General features: G+C 38.3%; 1 protein-coding gene across 3 annotated transcripts in view; it reads left to right on the top strand.

The window, feature by feature from the left end:
• Positions 1-385: 385 nt before the first annotated feature.
• HECTD2 (HECT domain E3 ubiquitin protein ligase 2) overlaps positions 386-20,012 on the top strand; it is a 39,207-nt gene continuing 19,580 nt past the window's right edge. For 2 of the 3 annotated variants that reach the window (XM_030488401.1, XM_030488402.1), the window contains exons 1-10: positions 386-927; positions 6,164-6,293; positions 10,034-10,172; positions 12,563-12,665; positions 13,587-13,676; positions 14,271-14,335; positions 15,399-15,444; positions 16,478-16,587; positions 17,990-18,138; positions 19,654-19,777. In XM_030488401.1, the coding sequence (XP_030344261.1) occupies positions 706-927; positions 6,164-6,293; positions 10,034-10,172; positions 12,563-12,665; positions 13,587-13,676; positions 14,271-14,335; positions 15,399-15,444; positions 16,478-16,587; positions 17,990-18,138; positions 19,654-19,777 (1,178 nt within the window). In that variant the 5' untranslated portion in view covers positions 386-705. The remainder of the gene's footprint in view (positions 928-6,163; positions 6,294-10,033; positions 10,173-12,562; positions 12,666-13,586; positions 13,677-14,270; positions 14,336-15,398; positions 15,445-16,477; positions 16,588-17,989; positions 18,139-19,653; positions 19,778-20,012) is intronic. The other variant, XR_003991682.1, reaches the window with a different exon arrangement.

Raw genomic sequence — 20,012 nt, forward strand, 5'->3', positions numbered from 1 at the left:
GCAGGAGGCCGCTCACCGGGAACACGACTTCACTGGGAGGCGGCCGATCCCCGCCAGCAGCGGCACCGTTCACCGGGGTGCGGGACGTGGGTGCCGCAGGGCGCCCCCAGCGGTGCCCGCATCCCCTGCCCCGGCGAGCGAAGCCCCCGCGGGTCCGCGGCTGCGCAGATTGCGGTGGTCAGCCCCCGCCGCCGCACGCCGGGCCGGCACCGCGGCTCCTCCTGCGCTACGGAGTTTCCGTAGCCGTGTCCTCCGCTGCCCCCGCGCGGCGCCCCAGGTCGCCAAGCGCGTTTCTATGAGCCGCCTATAAACAACATGGCGGCGGCGGCGGCGGCTCCTCTTCCCGCCCGCGGTCTGTAGGTGGCGCGGTGGTTGAGGGGGCGCCAGGGCAGCGCGGTCCGGCGGCGCCGGCCGCCTCCGCTCCGTGCATCCCGCGCTCCCCCTCCTCGCCGGGCCGCGGCGGGGGCGGCAGGGCTGCGCTCCGCCCCGCCGCGCGGGGGTGTCTGAGCGCCCGGGAGCAGCGCCGCTGCTGCATTGCCGCGGCGGCCCCGCGCCGAGCGGAGCGGAGCGCAGCGGCGGTGCTGGGAGTGCCCGCGGGGGCTCCTCGGAGCCGGCGGCGCGAAGGAAGAGAAGAAGAAGAGGGCGCGTGGGCTCGGGTGCCCGGCGGGAGTTGAGGGGCTGCCGTGAGCAGAGGGCAGCGGGGCCATGTCGCTGCAGAGCCCGCCGGCGGCCACGGCTGCTGCCGACCTGCCCCCCGGCCCCGGCGCGGAGCTCCCGCCGGGCGCGGAGCTGAACCAGGGCAGCGCGGAGCCCCCGTCAGCCGAGGAGGGCGGCGAGGGTGAGGAGGAACAGGAGGAAGAAGGGGAGAAACAGAAAGAGCGAGAGAAACTGCCGCCCATCCCATCGGCGTCCAGCGCGGCTGCCGGGGTAGGTCTGCAGCCGCCGGCGCGGCCGGGCGACCCGTCAGCGCCCGGGGTGGCCCCGGGCCTGGCCCCGGGGAGCGGGACCGGCTCTGCGGTCCCCGCTGTCATCTACTGTGTTTGCCGCTTTATTCGTGGTGGTGGGGGAGTATCGTGTTCCTTTTCTTTCATGTTCTTTTCCGTCGAGAGGCTCTCATTCAAGTTTCTTAAAAATAACAAGTGCGTCTGTAACCAGTGACATAATGAAGCTATAAATTCTCCGTCTACTTATAGTTCTTTAACATTTTACAACGGTCTGCTCTTTTGGGTTAGTCATGACTGAGGGTTTGCAGCGCTATGAATGTTCGTTGAGGGTTGTCGGTGGCGGAGGGCTTCAGCTCTTCACACACTTAATGGCAAGACAGCTAACTGGAAAATACTTGTGTATTTTTAACTTTTTCTTAAGAGGTCTTTTCTGGTTTTTACTTTGTGTTGAAACAGAGATGAGAGAACACTTTGGTAATTGATGAATGAGTTAAGAGGGGTAAAAATCTCTAAGGATGTTTGCCAGAATAATCTCATTTCATAAACCTCGTTTGAGATTTTTAATTTTACTGGAGTTATGATTTTTCTTTCTGCTGACCATACAATATTGTGAAACATAAAATTTTCCTGGCATGAGTTGGATATCTTACATAGCTCAGTGTTAAAGCTTGCTTGTAAGTTACTTCAGTTCAACAACAGAGCAAAAATTTTACCAATCCTCTTTTAATTCAGCAGTTCTGATAAGTGTCCGACTTCCTAGAAATTATCATTTTACATAATTTGAATTTAAAAGATTGAGCGCCCGATGTTTATGGCTGTCATGGAATCATTGTAATGTTAAACGAAGTAATCATAGGCAAACTGCAAACTGCTTTGAGCAGTTCTGCCAATTTTGTGTTTTGCCTACAACGTTCCAATTTTCTGAAAGACTTTAAGCTTTGCAAATCTGTCTGAATGTGGAAGAATGTGTTTGTTCTTGTGATTCAAATACAGATTCGGTGGGAGAAGTCTGTAATGGACAAGTGCCCAGGAGTTATTTTTACCTTTGAAAATCTCCAATTCAGATTTTGAATGGCAAATGACAGTCCCTCAGAATTGAGATTTAAGTGCTGGTCTAAAACATGTTAGGCTTATCTCACCTAATGAAAATGTGTGCAAGAGGGCGGCCGTGTGAAATTCCTACTGCCTTAAAGAATCAGGAAACCTTGTTTGTAGCTCAACATCCTTCCTGTACCTCTGAGCTGCTGTCCACAGGCATAAGTTGTTGAAATTGACCTTTTGCAGAGGAGCACAGGTCTGGCTAGGTGCAATTGCTTGTCTAATGCATGTGGGATCTTGAATTTACAAAGAGCTGCGTATGAGTTTTAATAGTATGTTACAGAGAGAGAGAGAGTTTTGTGGGCAGATGTAATAGACATTTCCATAGCCCTGGATTTCTTTGTTTGTAACAAATGCAGGTTTTGATCCAACTATACCAAAAAGGGAATGTAGGTATGCTTTAGCAAGACCTTTAGGAGTTGCTGTAAAGAAGGTGTTGGACTGCTGGTCTGCTAAACCCTAGTTGTGACCAACCTACACATTCAGTTTCAGAGCTTTGTGAAGTATGTTGTGTGATGAATCACATATAGCATGATCTCAATACAAGTTCTGTTAAAAAGTTCTGATTGAACATCAAAAAGTGAGTGTTACTTAATCCTCTTGAACACTTTTAAAGAGGGAAATATGTTCTCAGCTTCCTTCTTGTTAAACTAGGGAAGAGTTTGTAATATGATGACAACAGAGGGAAATTCCTGTCTTTAAAAAAAAATGTCTTTGCTTATTCATGGTTCTCTCCCTCCCCCATTAGAATTCCTTTCCTTTAAAAATACATGCCTAGTTCAAATACAGTGATATGCCAGGTGACCTTAATTTTCATATTCTTTCTGCCTATTATTTCTAAATGTATAGCCATCACATGATGACTATGGTGATACAGACACCATACCCTGTTTCTGTATGAAGTGAGCCTCAGATATCCTAGTCTCAGAACATCTCCCTGGGCTTTGTGTAATCGACAGTGCACTGAAGACTCACCATAGATTTGTGCAGCTGACGTGGCATGACTAGAGCTTCCTCGAAAGCAACATGAAGGTGTGACACATCCTTTAAGCACTTTCCATTTTTCCGCAATAGCTGTGGAAAAGGCCAGAATTTTAGTAAGTCAATAGATAATAGTGGTAACCCTTTTCTCCGAAGATCATGTGCATGAAAGATATCTCGTCTGGCTGCAAGTTAGAATAAAGGGATTTTGTGACTATTGATACTGTCATTCATACTGTGGCTTTTCTGAGCCAAGGGCCATTGAGGATTGGGGGTGGGCAAGTGGGGTTGAGGACTTTTATTTCTAAGGAAAGTTGTGGAGATTAAATTAGTCCATTAATAAATTAACGTGATCCTCCTGCAAGGAGTTCAGGTTTTTCTTAATGGCCAAACGGTGATTAGAGATAATGCCCTAAGGGGTAATGGTTTCGAGGTCAGTATTCAGATTCTGAAAAGAAACTTGTGGGAAGCTAAATATCTTGCCCCCTAGTAAGGAGAAACAAGTAGAGGCTTCTGTAAAGCAAAACTGGTCCTATGTTACATCTTTCGAGATACAAATGAAAGGGAACATCCTGCTTCTTGCATAGGCTGTTGCATTGACAGCTGCCTTTAGGTAATCTTGAGTGTTCTCCAAGTCTTCTTGCAGAGAGAAGAAAACCTTTTACTCTTCACTGGCCTTTGTTTGCTACCTATATATGGGTCTTGAGTGAGTTACATTAGGGCTTTAGCCTACTCTTTAGAGTAGGATTTTCAAGAAACTCTTCCAGGTGGTCTTTTGCCTTTTCCCAGAAAGCACTCTGTATGTGCTCTTTGCAAACAGTTTCTTACTTTCAAGTCACTTTGCAAGCAGTGACTTACTTTCACCATCTAGTTTAACTTCAATAATGAAAAGCATAGGTTTAAGAAGTATAATGCTAGTACCTCTTCACTGTTATGGAGGGTTTAATGTTTTGGAAAACTTCCACTAAGAAGCCAGCAGAGTTGTGAGTTATTAATATGCTCTTAAAAGAGGATTAAAAATTTCTTTGATCCACTTACTCCCTCTAAGCATACTCATTCTTTATGTGGGGGCTCAGTTTTCTGATGGCAGTGTGTAGAGTCTTAAGCTCTAGAGGCTCACTGACCTTCTACAAAGTTTTGAAGTATGGCATAGTGCTGTACACCTGTCCTAGATTACTCTCCCAAGAGATGTCAGAGATCCTCACTAATGAGCATGTAGCTTCCCAGTATTCCTCCAGGGCTTTCCAGTAAAGCCTTTGTCCATGTGTTTGTTTAATATTGTTGGAACTGCACTTGGAGCAGGATGATTGCATGTGCGATTTTTGTTCTTTCTGATCTATACTATTTCGGTGGCTGGAGTAAAACCTCTAAAGTAGAGTCAGTCAAAAAGGCTGTTACAATAAGTCTGTTTCATAAAAGCTCCTTTCTCAATTATCTATGGTAACTCTACCCTGTTAATCATAATTAGACTAGTCCAAGCTCCAGAAGTTTTCTACCTAGAGGATACATTTTGTGACACAACAGATAAACCTCAGATCTGGATTTAAAAGTCCTTTTTTAGTCAATCATGTCTTGGCATGTTTATTTGGGGTCTCTTTTTCTCCGGTCATGTGCCAGATGATTTTTCTTAAGAAGCATTTTAATGATATTTCAAAGGTTATAGAATAAAAGAAAAAGTTAATGTGAAAATTATAGCAGTAATTACATTTTATTTTTGAATGTTTGATGCATGCAAGGAATTTGGAGCTAGAAATTGAAACTTGGGATTTTTAAATCCAGAAGTCCTGCTGATTGCTCAAATTTATAATTTCCAGAGTTATAAACCATGGAAAAATGGTTGTTTGTGCCACAGTAATTTAAAATTCCTGGCAGTGTACCAGCTTGCGTACACTGTGGCGTGGCAGGTTTATGGGCTGTGTTATTACCCTCCTGGTGGTATTTCAGGATGTTGTGGTGGAAGTGAAGTGCTTTCCTCAGAACTCTGGCTGCATGTCTTAGTCTAAATTTACTACACTTAAGGGAAAAGGGAAATGTATGGGTTTAAAAAAAAAGAAAAGATAGGCTATTATGTTAATTATTCTAGAATTTTTATTCTCATTTGGGGAATTACAGTTTTGATTTGCATGAAAACATTTTTTTTTTCCTGGCTGAGAGTACAGATACTAGATATCAAGCAAATGAATCTTTAGGTTAATGTAAGGCTGAAAATCGTGATGTACAGGGAGAGTCTGTATATTTTCTTGAGTTGATCTACCTTTGCCTGATATCAACTGATGACTTGGAGCTGAGATGGAAATTGAAATCTCTATCATGTGATTTCTGTCATCTTGGGCAAGCCCCTTAACCCTCCAATGCTTTGCAAATTCTCTGGAGTAAATAACTGTCTGGTAGCACTTGGTGTTAAACAGACTGGTTGGCACAATCTTCTGGAAGACTGTTGTGTGATTTCACTTCTGTTCTATAGATTAAAACATATTAGGGCTCAACAGTTCTTAGCAAAGGCTTGTGCAGACTTCTTGGTGGCAGCACATACAGGTTTTTAGGAAGTGTTTTTAGCAGCGTTCACGAATGTTTGTTGGCTGGCCTTTCTTCAGTGGCAGCTGATGCTGATAATTTTGAACTATTAGGGGTGTATACACAGGTAGCTAATATTTAAATTTTACTAGCAGGTTAGCTCACATAGTTTGTGGCCCCACATTGCAAGTCTTGGGAAATTTGTCTTCACTACTTCAGTATATTAGGGTTATTTGGGAAAAGAGTATGTAACACTTTCACCAGTATAAACTGAGCCGGACATAGTGAGGAATATAAAAGTAGTTAGAAATTAGGATACAGAAAGTTAGGATTCTGATGAAAGCATTCTAATCGTGTTGTGTTTTCCTTACAGTAATCCAAGGATATCTTCATATCCTGCAAATCAATACTTAAGTTTTTGAATGTAGTAAAAAGGAATTTTATGGGATTTCTACTGATTCAGTTTGAAAAAAACTTGCAGAATCATTATTTATGTCTTATTTAGGTATTACCACTCTGATTGTGAGATAAAAAGTATTTAAGTATTCTATGTAATACCTCATGAGTAAGATTACTCTTGCAGTAATGTATTAGCCTTTTATAGCATGCTGTCATCTTAATTACAGGGGTTGGAGAGAGGAGCCAAAAATCAGTTTTCCACTTTCAGCAATTTCATCACAACTATCAACCAAAAGAAAGAAGGCATCGGAAACAGAAATTCTCCTACGCAACTTGTTATGCCCAACATCAAAAATGGTAAGAGAATAAAAGCTCTGTGTTACTTAGTTACCAATTTAAGAAGGTGCTCGGTGTTCTGCCAATATTTGTACTGTGGCAGTGCCAGTAAAATCTATAAATCTAGATTTTATTCAAGTATGCATGCTGTACATTGTACCGGAAGTTATATATGTGATAGTCCATCCTCTGTAAAGTTTGTGTCATAGAGACAAGTTGGATAAGAAAAAGGAATAGACCTGCAGGATGAATTAATCATCTGAAGTTTAAAGGAAAGTTACAGATTCAGTAGTGCATCTCCAGTTTGTCTAACTGCAGGCAGATGTCAGTTTCCCTAGAAATTGTGTCAGAAATTTGTGGAAAAAATTTTTCTATCACCATCTGAAGGATGGCAGGGATGGGGGATGTCTAGGGCTCTTAAGCGAGACAGTTGCTGAGAGTTGCTGTTTTTCAGTGAAGATGAAGGCCAGTGATGACACAAAATAAAATTCACAGGCAAAGACTGATAATTTCTGAAGGGCTTTAAAGGTGAGAAGGAAGGTGGTTGTTGGTGTGAAGTAATGGTAATTGATGAAAAGGTAGAAAGTGGAGCTGTGTAATTAAGGAAGGCCAGAGTCATGAAGCCTGATAAGATGACATCATGGTTAGACCTGAAATTTTCATTAAATTTTTAGGCTAGGATATAGAATTTCAGTAACTTGGGACTTTTGATAAAAGACTGCACAAACGTTTGTCAGGTTTATATTGATCTTGCCTTTGAGCAGATCCCTCTCAGCCTTATTATTCTGTGGTTCTCTAAGTCTCTATAGCACTCAATGAATTTGAGGCTAGAAAGAGATGGCATTAATTAAGAGACTGTTGTGAGTTTGAAAGAAAACTAAGGCCAGATAACCTGCCTATATAAAAATAGATTATTTTACTAACCGTCCAAGGTGTACTCAATTTTTTTCAGGAGGTATGTGTATTCTATGGAGAAAATAATTATTGAAACAGACTTCTCAGTTAAAAATGCTGCTTCTGCTACTCTGAAATTGAGGAATGGTGCTTGGTTGGTGGGGTTTTTTTCAGTCTATACACGTGCTATCTCTCTCAATATGTGTGTATATATATGTGCATATACTGGTAATACTTTAGGGTTGAGTTCAAAGAATGTTAATTTCATTGAAAAACATAAGTGTGGAAAAGGTAATGCTGGTAAATCCAGCATGAAAGCTAGGGTGATGTTTGTTTGCTATGCAGCTGTCACAGAGATTAAATTTCTATAACAAGTCTTCTAGTGCAACAATGATCTGGTATGAAATCTGTATATGAACTAGATTGATCTAGTTCTTTTATAATGGTACAAATACAAGTAAGATTTGTTTGCTTTTACCTACTTTGAAAATTTTCATCTGCTAGCAGCTGTGTTGGTCACTATGAAAATAAGTGCTGTTCTAAATTCATTCACCCTAAATTTCCTCATACCAATCAATTCTGCTTTGTATCAATGAGATTTTCTTCCTCAATGCTTTTGATCATTCCCTAAGCAGTCATGCATTGCTGAAGCTTTTTACTTGATGTAACCGGGCAAACGGCCAGCAATGATTGCTTTTTCTTGTCTTGTAATGCTGTGTTATTGCTCCTTATTAGCTTAATATATGAAATTTCAAGTTTCTTCTCAATGGAACTCAAGTGACAGATCTTAATTAATATTTTTGAATGTCACATGAACAAATAAATCTATTTACGAATAAACTTGAATAATGGCAAAACATACTGAAGTTGTCAGTATTTATTAAACATACTATTAAAATTCCATTTTAGTATATCTAATTTAAGCTGAATATATTTCTAAGAAAATTGCATCAGTGACAGGGTGCAAGTTACCAGCTTAGCACCTGCAGCCTCAATTTACTGAAATGAGAAACAGCTTCTGTCAGCAGCTGTCTCTTCTGCAGATGTGGAGAGAATATTTTCCTCATTTCAGTGTATTCAGCTGGTTATAATTCAATGTTTAATCAATTTAAAATTGAGAAGACAGAATGAGAGCTAAATGAAAATTACTTGTGTTTTTCAGAGTATAAAAATAGAACGTAGTATTCATTTCTTTTAAGTCAGTCCATCCTGCTTTCAGATAATGATGTGCGATAGCAGAGCGCTTGCATGGCAGGATTGTTTGACACTTTGGCTTGAATTAATCTAGTACCTATGTGTCCACTTTGTTTTTTAAATTACTGCTCTTCTCTTTAAATAGCTTTAAATTCCAGCTGTGAGAGTGGGCAAGGTTCCGTATCCATAATTGATGCCATACTCAGGAGATCGAGGGCAGCTCTGATCTATTATCGTCTGATGAATGGTGGCTGTGTTAAGTCACAGTGACAGTATCTCTGTCATTAGCATGAGTGAAAAGAATCTGCCTTTGGGTTTGGGGATTTTGTTAGCGTCTATTTCCCTGCTGTGATAAATGGGGTAGGCAGGAGAGTAGTGATACTACTTTGATGTTTAGTTAATTTTAAAAAACAACTCTTGGAAAAGGCTTAGAGGGTTCTTAGACAATTCATACAGGATTTTAGTTTAGTATGTTTGACTTTTGAGGACATCTTTGTTTTATATAGTGTCTTTTATCCCAAACATATGTCATGATTCATATAAATGCTTTTAAAAACGTGCAGCATAGATCAGACTGAAAAAGCATTTTAAGGATATTCAAGAAGACACTGTCAGTAAAATGGATGTTTGTGTATACTGTATTGGAATATTTTTTCATGGTTTTGGTGAGTTTACCTTGGCTGCCTGCCAGACACCCACCACGCTGCTCTATCAATCCCCCTCCTAATCAGAATGGGGGGAAAATAAGATGAAAAAGCTCATGGGTTGAGATCAAGACAGGGAGTCCGCTTTCCAATTACCGTCACAGGCAAAACAGACTTGACTTGAGGATACTAATTTATTGCCAGTTCAACAAAACTGAAAATTCCTTCTTCCCAGGCTTAACTTCAGTCCTTTGTTTCCCATTCTTTTACCCTCTTTCTGCCAAGGGGAAAGCACAGGGGGGTGAGGAATGGGTGTTGCGGTCAGCTCATAGAAATTTCATCTCTGTGCCTCATTTCTCCTCACACAATTACCTTTATCCAGCACAGGGTCTTCCCCATGGGTTACAGTCCTTACCAAACTTCAACATGGGTCCTTCTCATGAGTTGCAGTTCTCCAAGAACTGCTGCAATGTAGGCCCTTTCCACAGGGTACACTCCTTTAGGAACAGACTGCTCCAGTGTGGGTCCCCCACGTGCCACACTTCCTGCCAGCAGCCTGCCCGGGCATGGGCCACCAGCCTTTTCTTTCCCCTTTTTTTTGGCAGCAGATTGTTAGCAATTCAGGTGTGAAAATCTGTCTTGGTTTTCTTTCTTTTTTTTTTTTTTGTAATAGGCAAATCATTTGTTTGCAACTTGGTCCAAGAGTTCATTTGTAGAATAGTAGAGACTGCCTTCTTTCAGAAAACCTTAGGTAGGAGACAGACTGGCCAATTTTCTCCACCCATTGTTCACAAAGATATAATTACGAACTCAGGACACGGTTTTTGTATATTTCCCTTCAATTAGTTGAAGTTTCCATCATGTCTGGGATGAGCACGTAGTAAGAAAAGTACTTGGATGAGTAGGTGTTTAAAGTTGTAGAATTAATCAGTGTGAGTTTTCTTTTTTTTTCCTAGTTCCTTTGTATTTTACTAACTAAATGATGTATATGATTGCATTTTATTTATTGTTCTTTACTTTTTTTATAAGTGAGAGACCTACCACCTATTTGCCTCGATGTACGACAAAAGCAGCGTATCTCTATAGACACACTACCCCAAGAACTGAAAGCACCAATTCCTCCTGAACCGCCCCTTCCCATCCGAACCAAAACTGTGAAGGATTTTCAGTAAGTTGCACTGGTGTTTCTAAGAGCATACTTTATTCCTTTGGACTTGGTTTATTTTGTCCTAATTCATACACTAGATTTTGTTAATCTCAAATGAGGAAACGGTTTAGTAAGACTGACGGGTGTTTGGGTTGTGATGCTGAAATTGATAACTCTGTTACTGTGAAAACTACCAGAATACTTTCTCTAGTTTGAAGTGTTGTTCTGTTCAACAAATGCCAAAGGTTGTACTTCAGAGTTAGAAATTCAGTTACTGACATTCAGAGGATGTTTAGTTTAAAAAAAACCCCAAAACATATATGGCTTATTGCAGGCTAGAAAATCCCTTTCAATCCTAATATGTTGTTTGTACTGCCAGTTGTGCTGTGTCCTGTCCGTTGAGGTACTGGGCATTCTCAGTCTTTGAAGCACTGCACGTCAGACACTTAAATGTATAACAACGTATTTGAGGACCCAGAGTGATGATTATGTGGACGTAGTTATTTCTTACTTTGGCTAAAATTCAGATGACCTTTCTTCATGCTTCATGTTAGAGGGTTAATTTTCAATATTAGTTTTATGGCAAAACCTTTTTTCATGGTATCCTTGCTGCTTACGCGATCACAATTTTAAGCAGTATAAGCTATTCTAGCACTTCTGAGAGGCACTATACTTTAAGTTTTTCTAAGTGAGAAGTTTTAAGATAATTAGTCTGTGTACATAGTATTTATGCTCCTGCATCATAACAGTGATTTAGTTAGAAGTAAAATTTATGTGAAATAGTGTCTTGTCTTCCCCTTCTGTTTTTCCAGATCAGTACAGACCCTTACTCAGAACAGTATCTGCATTAGATTGGTTTCAGCAATGATGCTTGATCGGCTGAGCTGGGCTAGCAGAAGTCCTCAGGGAAACCACCTGAATTGTTTTTGACTAGTAGAGCTTGTTTCCATGATGTCAGGTGTACACTAGAAAGTTTTGCTGGTTTTGCTTGGTTTGTTGTGGACACAAGGTAATAGGGAACTTTCTTTCTCTACTTCACATAAGTTACCCAAAATTGTGATGTTGACACTCATTTGTGGAAATGGCATAACTTTGTGGAAAAACTAATAGCATAAGGTGTATCTGTGCTAGGGAATCATGCCTGCAACACATGGACATATGTTGACAGAGTGTCTCTTTAGTGTGGATGTGTGCTTAGAGTGTTCTTAGATGGGTATTTACTAATTCATTGAAAGTATGGCGCTTTTTTTTTTTTTAGCCTTAGCACCCACAGAGCAGCATTATGCTGCTCTAGTACCCTCGAGTGTTTTACAGCAGGGTAATCTTCATCAGGGAATGGGGAAAAGTATTCCCAGGAAGAAGCCCGATTCTTCTGTTTTTCAAACAGATGGGGACAAAAAAAAAATTAAAGAAAATATCACAGTTGCTCTAAGAAATGTATGAGCATATACTCTTTACTGCTCTTTTCCATGTTTGAAATTTTATGCATTCAGTGAGGAAAAGGAATGCTTTTTGATTAGTCAGTGCGTGTATTTGGTGGAAAAGGAAACGGGTATAAAAGCTTGACAAGAGGTGATCCTGTGTTGGTATTTGGGTGATCTGAAGAGCTGAGGTTTTTTCCATACTCAGGTTTTTTGTATCCATTGAGCGCTGCCTAATTAAGTAGTTACCAAGAATTTTATTCTTTCAAAGAAAGTATTAAAATGTCATTAACATCTTTGGTATGTCCCACTGATTTTTTTTTTTTTTTTTTTTTTTTTTTTTTTTTTTTTTTTTTTTTTTTTTTTTGGTATCTAGTACTAGGAAATTACTTGGGGGGGAGCCAACTGGGATTTGTATCCCCAGCACTGTGGATGGGTAAAAACTGTGCATCAAAGGTTGTTTGGGGTTTGTTTGTTAATTTTAAACACATGGTATTATACAGAAGTTCATATACAGATACGTGCTTTAAGGTCCAATACTTAAAAGGACTTAAAGAGTCCATTAGGGGATGTGTACAGTTGCATACAAATAAGAGAAATAAAACTTTGTATAAATGAGAATTGATTTGACTTGTTAAGAAGCTTTTAATAAACTAGTCAGAAATTTTATCATGTCAGTGTATCTTCAGCATGATTCTGTTCTGCTAATTATTTGTCTTGACATACTGAACTGTGACACCATGAATTAACATTTTGAATAAGAGACATTGCTCAGGTGTATCAAACACAAACTCTGCTTTTGTTCTTTTGTAATACCAGGATCTTAAAATGACAAGGAAGATGTTAGAAAAATACTGATATTATACCTGTCTCTCTTCTAAGTGTGCTTAGTGAGGAAAGCCTAGAGTTACAGTGCAGTGTGAAGTCTAAGTGGGAAGGTTGGAAAGATTGAACCCTTAGATTATCAATATTTTAATATATCCTTTCTAGGGATGATGTCGAAAAGGCTAAGTCATCAGGAGATTGGAAAGCTGTACATGATTTTTATACTACAACATTTGATTCTTTCCTGGAGATAAATGCTGCATTTAAGGTAGAAAATACTTCAAAATACTCTTTAGTACTTGCAGTGCTTTGTATCTTTGAAGTGTTTACAAAAATGTCAGTTAAAGGCTTGTAGCTACTTAATCAAGGCCACTAAGATTATTTTGTCACGATGTCACCTGTCTTTGGTAGACTGACTGTTATTGCATTGATTTATAGACTCCAATTTAAGCAACTCTCTTTCAAGTGTATGTGGAACTTTAAAATTCCAGTCTGTAGTTAATTTTGTAACACTATGACTGTGTAGATGCTTTTTACACAAACTACAGTTTAAAAACATGCAACTAACATGGAGACCCGGGCAAATCTGGAAACAGAATTTCTCTGTTGCCAAAAAACATGTGATATGGGCTCAAGTAATATAGCTGTTCTTGTGTTGTGATGACATCCTCAGTTTTCCTTGGGAAAGATCATATTCATGTGTGAAAACTTTCTGAATTCATGCTAAATTAATATTTCCTGCCTGTTACAGAACAAAATGTGCTTATGATATTTAATATGGACAGTAAGTAGGGCCTGAACCTAGACAAAATAACCTGTGACTTTTAGTTACTTAACAAGTATTGAATGCTTATAATTTTATTGCTCTTGTCTGAGGGTGGATTGACAACAAAGATGAAAGATGAAAATTTGGTAGAATTCATTATTTGAAATCCTTTTACTGTATTAAAATAGAATGATAAAGGTAATGGTGTTCAATGAATATTGCCAATATGTAGGATTACCATTGTTCAGCTTCATTTTTCACATATTAATAAAAGCACTTTAGATTCTTAGGCTTTGATAAAGGAAACAGTTATATCTGTATGTGTTTTGTTTAAACTTGCTGTTAAACTTTTATTTCTCAAAGATAAAATATTCAAAACATTTCAAAACCAAATTACTTCATGTATTGTCTAACAACTTACAGAAAGATGCAAATTCTCCATTTAATACCATTGAGGACTCTGGAATCAATGCAAAATTTGTGAATGTTGTCTATGACGCCTTATTAAATACTGTAAGTAGAAGAAATGAATTCATGTTTTAGAACATTGTAGCAATTATTTCAGCAAAGAAATATGCTAAGAAGCAATTTATACCAAAATTTTTTCTCAAGCACAATTTCTGAAGAATCTCTCAAAACATACTTAAAATGGTCCCATGAGAATTGCCATAGAATAATGAAAACTGCTGTAGAAAAAGGGGATATTTTTGTTACTACTAATGCACAGTTTATACTGTGCTGGATCTCAAAGACTGCTTGCAGGATATGACATGACTGATGGGACACTGCGTGGTGGGAAATAAGGAAAATGTGAGGATGGGGTAGTAAAAAGTAGGTACTGTGCCAGCTAAACAAAGGATGGGAGTAATTTAAAAGTTATATTTACATTTTTGAAGTTGTTTAAATCATTGAAAGCCATCGCTGACACAACTCCAGGCCTCAGCTAATGGTCTGTGAGGAAAGATACTTAAGAGTTGAGCATCATAATGCAAAGATTGCTTGGCTGGCTTGAATCACAAGCAAAACAAACTTGCTTGTTCATACAGTATATTGTATAGCATATATATAATTACATCAGATATGATTTTTCCTCTCCTTCTTCCATAGCCTCAAGATGTTCAGAAATCAGTCCTAAAAGGAGTAATTAATGGTCTGCTACAAGAATGGACAGGGTAATTATAACAATGTTTGCATTTAGTGCTGTGCTAGCACTTAAAGCTCATACACGTTTTGTTTTTATTGCTTTAGCCAAAGAAAGAAAATAATCTGATACAATTTATTTGACTCTTAAGCACTTGTCTCCTTTTGGCAGGCAAATATGCTGGAATATATCTTGAACTCTCTAAGCTGGCGTTGAACCCCTGAGAGGCAGACCCAGCCATACATTCCTCCACAAAATCTCAGCTGCTTGTTGCCAGGGCAATCTTTTGGGCATCTGAACTGTGAGATGGGTTAAGGAATTTATCTAAAGTAAAACATATTCTCCCTGCCCACCCTCCAACAGCAACTAGGACATTTTAACCTAGGTTAAAATCCAAAGTTTACTTCACAATACTGTTCATGTGTGGCAACAGCATAGAAAGGGCAGTGCAGAATGCAGAAGGGGATAGCCCTAAGGCAGGAGGTTTGGAGATGACAACATTTTTGCAAGAAGTAATAGAAGTGAGAATGGAGTTTGATTCACGAAAAGATATGGCAAGAGGCAGTGCCTTGTTGTGACTTGCCTGTGACCCAGCCCTTGGCTGTTCCTTTTTCCACCTTATGCTGCTTTTTCTATGCTGTTGCTGCATGTGTATTTTTGGTAATGTGAAAGCCTTGAAACAGATAAACAGCAAGAACTACAGAGGCTGCAGTGAAAGAAGTGTATTGATGATTCTGACAGGAAATATCAAGCATAGGGCAAATAAACGCTTCCATGGTGTCACCCAAGATAGATAACAGCATGAACTTCGCTCTTTGGAATACCTCTTACTCTTCAGTTCTGACTGGGGTCTTTTTGCGTTTTCTTGTGTTATGCCACGAAAGAGAGATGCTAAAATAGCCTATTGCCTTTACAGGGTAGCCAGGATGTTTAAGTGTCCTTTTCAGTTTCGGAGGGCAGTGAAGATCCTTAAATGTGGTATTCTACACATACTGGCAAAGCAAAGTTAAATTGTAGGTGCATGATTTCATGGCTCTTAATTTGTGTATATCATGTATACATATGGTTCTGCTTATTATTTTGTTCATTCATAGGCCACGAACAAAAGATGATCTTAGAGCATACTGTATACTTCTACAGGTAAGAAAAATACAGTATTTTTATTTAAGTGTATGTCTGCTTAGTGTATAATCTATAAACCAGTATACTATGCAAAAAAGATACTTTGTATAGCTGAGATACTTCACATTTAATTTCTTATTATAAGAATGCATTAAAATAGGGAAGAAGTTTAGGGTATGCATGATGGGAATGGGAGCTTGATTGAAAATAGTTGATGGGGAAATGTTGCATAGGTTAAAACTATGTAGTAAGAGACATGTAATTGTCTCCTATCGTTTTGTGGGTTGAAAGAACAAATGTTTTAGCAGGATATTTGTTCTTCTTCCTTGTTCCTAGATTTGCCTTACTGTTGTTCTGTAACACTGATCTTTCCAGAAAGTTTCAGTGTATGCACTTTTTTATATTGCTGTAACTTTCTCCAGAATTGCATTATATCCAGTAGACTCTCTCCATCCTGTCTGACTGGCTACATTGTCTGATTTCTGTGTGTGTTAGGGTGTTACCTTTACTATTCTAGTTGATTTGCATTTGTCGCAAATTTCCTCTTTAAATTTTGTGAGTGTAGATAACACCTCTCCATGCAAGGAGAGGTTTCTGCTGCTATTTGGGAAGATCAGATGGTAATTTAATTTTTTAAGACAATAGTTTTCTGGGATGGTATGCTAGCTGTGAATTATAAGGAATATATCCTGCTGAAAAGTAGGAATGTGTTAATTCATACATGAGAGAAAATAAGTTTGGACTGATATGCAGGAAGAAAGGAGCTGTCAGAGTTCTTATGACTGAGATGGAAAGCACATGACTCAGAGGAGTATAATTTATATGCTGTGCATTAAATGATAATCCAGAAAAATCTATTGGGTACTGCCTTTATTACCTTTGGGCTTTCTTTTGAAACTAAAAAAAGAAAAATAAAAAAAAAATCAGACTTTTACCATATAGAAGATATGTACTTTTTATTTGAACAAGAACAAACATAAGAAAAATTCCTAATGACTTTTTTCCCTTTCTGCAGTTTATTAACCTAACACATTTTTTTAATCTTTTTCAGAATCCTCAATTTAGTAACACTTCTACTTATGTCATCTATGCTCACTTGCTAAGACAGATAGCAGCCTTAACAGAAGCTGACCATCATTTCCTAGTGCACTGGTCTAAAAAGTAAAAAAAATTAAAAAAATAAAAATAAAAATTCCATTTTTTAGGATTACAATTGTTACTGTATTTCCATTGATGTTGACTGTTTTATAAATTACATGAAAGTTAATTTAATTGACTAAAGAGATTGTTTTTGTTGTTTTCAAAGTACATTTGGACATAGTCCACTAAGTGATACTGATTTATAGATGCAAACTGTATGTAATGTATAAAAATGAATATGCAAAAAAGCCTTAATTCCAAAATAACTTTTAAAAGTTATTTTTCTGTAACACATGCAAAATACTTATGTATGTAAATTTCTTAGATACATGTTTAAATGGTATTATAAATACAAACATCTTTATGATCTTTGTTTAAATAAAGGTTTATCTTGAATAATTTGCAAAAGATACTGTAACTTCACTGTGTTGTATGAAAACCATGAATCAAATCAAGTCCCTGCTTCGTAGTGTAATGGAGGTGGTGAGAGAGTGTAGTTAGGGCATTCGATTTTTAATTAATTGAAATAACTCTTAATAGCACCTCACTGACAAAGTCATATGGGATAACTACCCAAAGAGCGGCTTTTAAGAGTTGGTATGCTGGTTGCCTTCCTCATAATGACTGTGCAAAAAGTTCAGTGTGGTGTAAAAATGAAAAGTTTGAATGGCCATATTCACAATTCCCTGACCTTTCAGGGAATCCGTTAATAAAGGATTTTCTTACCTGCAAAGTTGGAAATTATATTCCCCTCCCCCTACCCTGTAATGTGTCTAGATTTGCTTAAATATGTGATAATACATGATTTCACTTGAATCAGTGTTTACGAATAAGGTTTACCCTTTTGGTTAGGCATGCAATAGGCACATCAATATTTTTATTCTTAAAATGTGTATTGGAAATCTAAACCATTAAAATAAGAGAGCTCTTATTTACGAAAGGATTCTCTAATATACATACACATGTGTATTGTTGTGGTATTATGGAACTGGTGCAGCACATAATTTACAATGTGCACTTGTCACAAGCTTAGTAAGTACTTTCCACTCTTTATTCAATAGGACCAAATGTCTCAAAATAAAAAAAAAAATCATAATTCTTCAGTATTCAGATCGTGGAGTGAAATAGCTAAGGGGTTTTGTTTCCTTTTTGTTTACTAAAAGTCAAGAACCACTAAGGATTCTACTGCATTTTGGTGGTTTTTTTTCGAGTCACAGGCATTAAAAAGCTTAGGGGTGCACTGATGAAGAGCATTGCTGTGTATCGATATTTAAAAGCATGCTTCTTCAAACTTTATATTTGGAATTTGTATTTATGTATAGGGTAAAAGCATGTTTTTTAAAAAATAAAATTGAAAGCTGATGATAAAAGCCCTAGTGTGGACAGTGACCACATGAGAGTAACTGCAGCACATTTGTTTTAGGATTTCACAGACGAGGTTCAAGCAGCTGGTGGACAGGTTACTGCAATTTATTTCTTTACGCTTGTTTCCTGCAAAACCTGAAGAGTTTCCACCTATGGTGAAATGTACCTGGTGGATTCCATCAGCAGCCAAAGTCCTGGCTTTATTTAGTAAGTATTTTTCTTGAACTATATATGCATATGTATGTGAATATACATGTACATTTGTTGTACGTATGTACATATGGGGGGGAATAGTTTATACCTTCTCTGTTCTGGGGTAGATTGACAATGGTGGTGGCACAGTGCGAACTACAGTAATATGCCAAAAAGTAGTAAACAACAAAAAAATCTTCTCTTGGCAAGTCTTTGTACGTGCTTTCTAGTAAAGGGTAATTGCTACGCATCATTTTCCTGTAACAACTGAACATCATTCAAACAAAAATCCATGGAAGTAACCAATGGTTAAGGTTTCCCTTAGATTTGTAAAAGAAACTGTTTTAAATGTGCAATTCCCAGAATTTCTTCTGTAACTGGCTTAGCCCCACAGAAGTATTTAGCATCTAAGAGAAGCTGGGCAGCGCATGTATCCAAAACTACAGCTTGAAAACTAAATCCTTGTCCCGTTCAACCATAGAGCACAGAAAATATGACAATTGCAAATGCAACCCTTCTCCACTCTTCCCGAACAGCTTAGTGATTAGAGCATTTGCTATGGAGATGAGAGGCTTAAGGTCAGTCCCCTTTTCTCGAGAGGTAAAAACACTTTCTCCTCTCTAGGAGAAAATGAAACTACCAAGTGAAAATTAAGGTTGGAGTGAGGACATTTTCATTTCACTGTCAGCTTAAAATTACTTAAAAGCACTCTGCACAGTCCTGCCTGTCCAGAGTGACAGCTTAGATAAAGCTCAACTGTACCTGAAATAACCGTGTGTTGTCTAGTCATCTATCAAAGAGTTTCTAATTCCATAATTCTGGGAAAAGAGAGATTTAGTAATTCAAAATACTCTACTTTCTGACTGATCAAAAATAAATCATGTTTAAGTAGAATTATAGAAAACTTATTAGATGTTTGACATTGTATGAATGTAACACGTTCTTATATGAATATTAAATAATGAGATAGGCAGCTAAAGTGTGAATTGGTTTTCTTGATTTGGTCATGTACTTAATTTTTGTGCTGGTGAGTCTAGATGTAGTTACCTCAGGAAATAGGTGTATCTTTGAATACTATGTTTTATGCCACTCCCTTTCCATCTCTTTTGCAAACAGGCAGAAAACTCAAACAGGTAATTGTTAGCTGAAAAGCATGTAAATGTTATATCCATAGCTAGGTTTAAAATTAGATGAAGGTGATTAAGAAATCCATCTATCAAATTGCTTTTTCATTGATTTCAGCAGAAAAGAATTCTTTATCCATGAAACCTTAACTTAGCTTATATCATTAAGTGGGGTAGAGTCAAATGGAGGTTACTCTTACCATAAGTGGGCTGACCTAGGGATTTACTGTTTTCTACAGTAAATGTGATGTCATGTTGTAGTTGTTAACCTGCAGCTAAGACTGAGACAAAGTTATTAGTATCTGATTTGGCTTAGAGTTTCTGGGGTCACTGGTGCCCAGGATGCCTAGACAACAGATGTGCTGAATCCAGGCAGTATTTTAAGACTTTTGTGTTTTCTTTGTAGATGCTGCAAATTGTCTAATCAGTCCTCCTATTATTTCATATACGGATTTCTATAATTCTACACTTGATCATATTGATCTTATGGAAGAATATCATAACTGGCAATGTTACGGAAATTCTCACAGGTAAGAGGAATAAGTGGTTGTTTCTTGTTAATTACTATTTCAAAGCACTGTATCTACACTATGTATATCTATGTTATAGCGTGTATATAGCGTGTGTACGTAGATACAGTATTTGATGTGGTTATTATTGGAAAAACATTGTATAGCTACTACTTGCTATATTTGCTGTTTGCATGGATGCAAGACTGAATGACTTTGCAAACTGGAGAAAAGATGTAAAATATAGATGATAATA

The sequence above is a fragment of the Strigops habroptila genome, chromosome 5 (genome assembly GCF_004027225.2).
Source record: "Strigops habroptila isolate Jane chromosome 5, bStrHab1.2.pri, whole genome shotgun sequence".
Classification (NCBI taxonomy): domain Eukaryota; kingdom Metazoa; phylum Chordata; class Aves; order Psittaciformes; family Psittacidae; genus Strigops; species Strigops habroptila.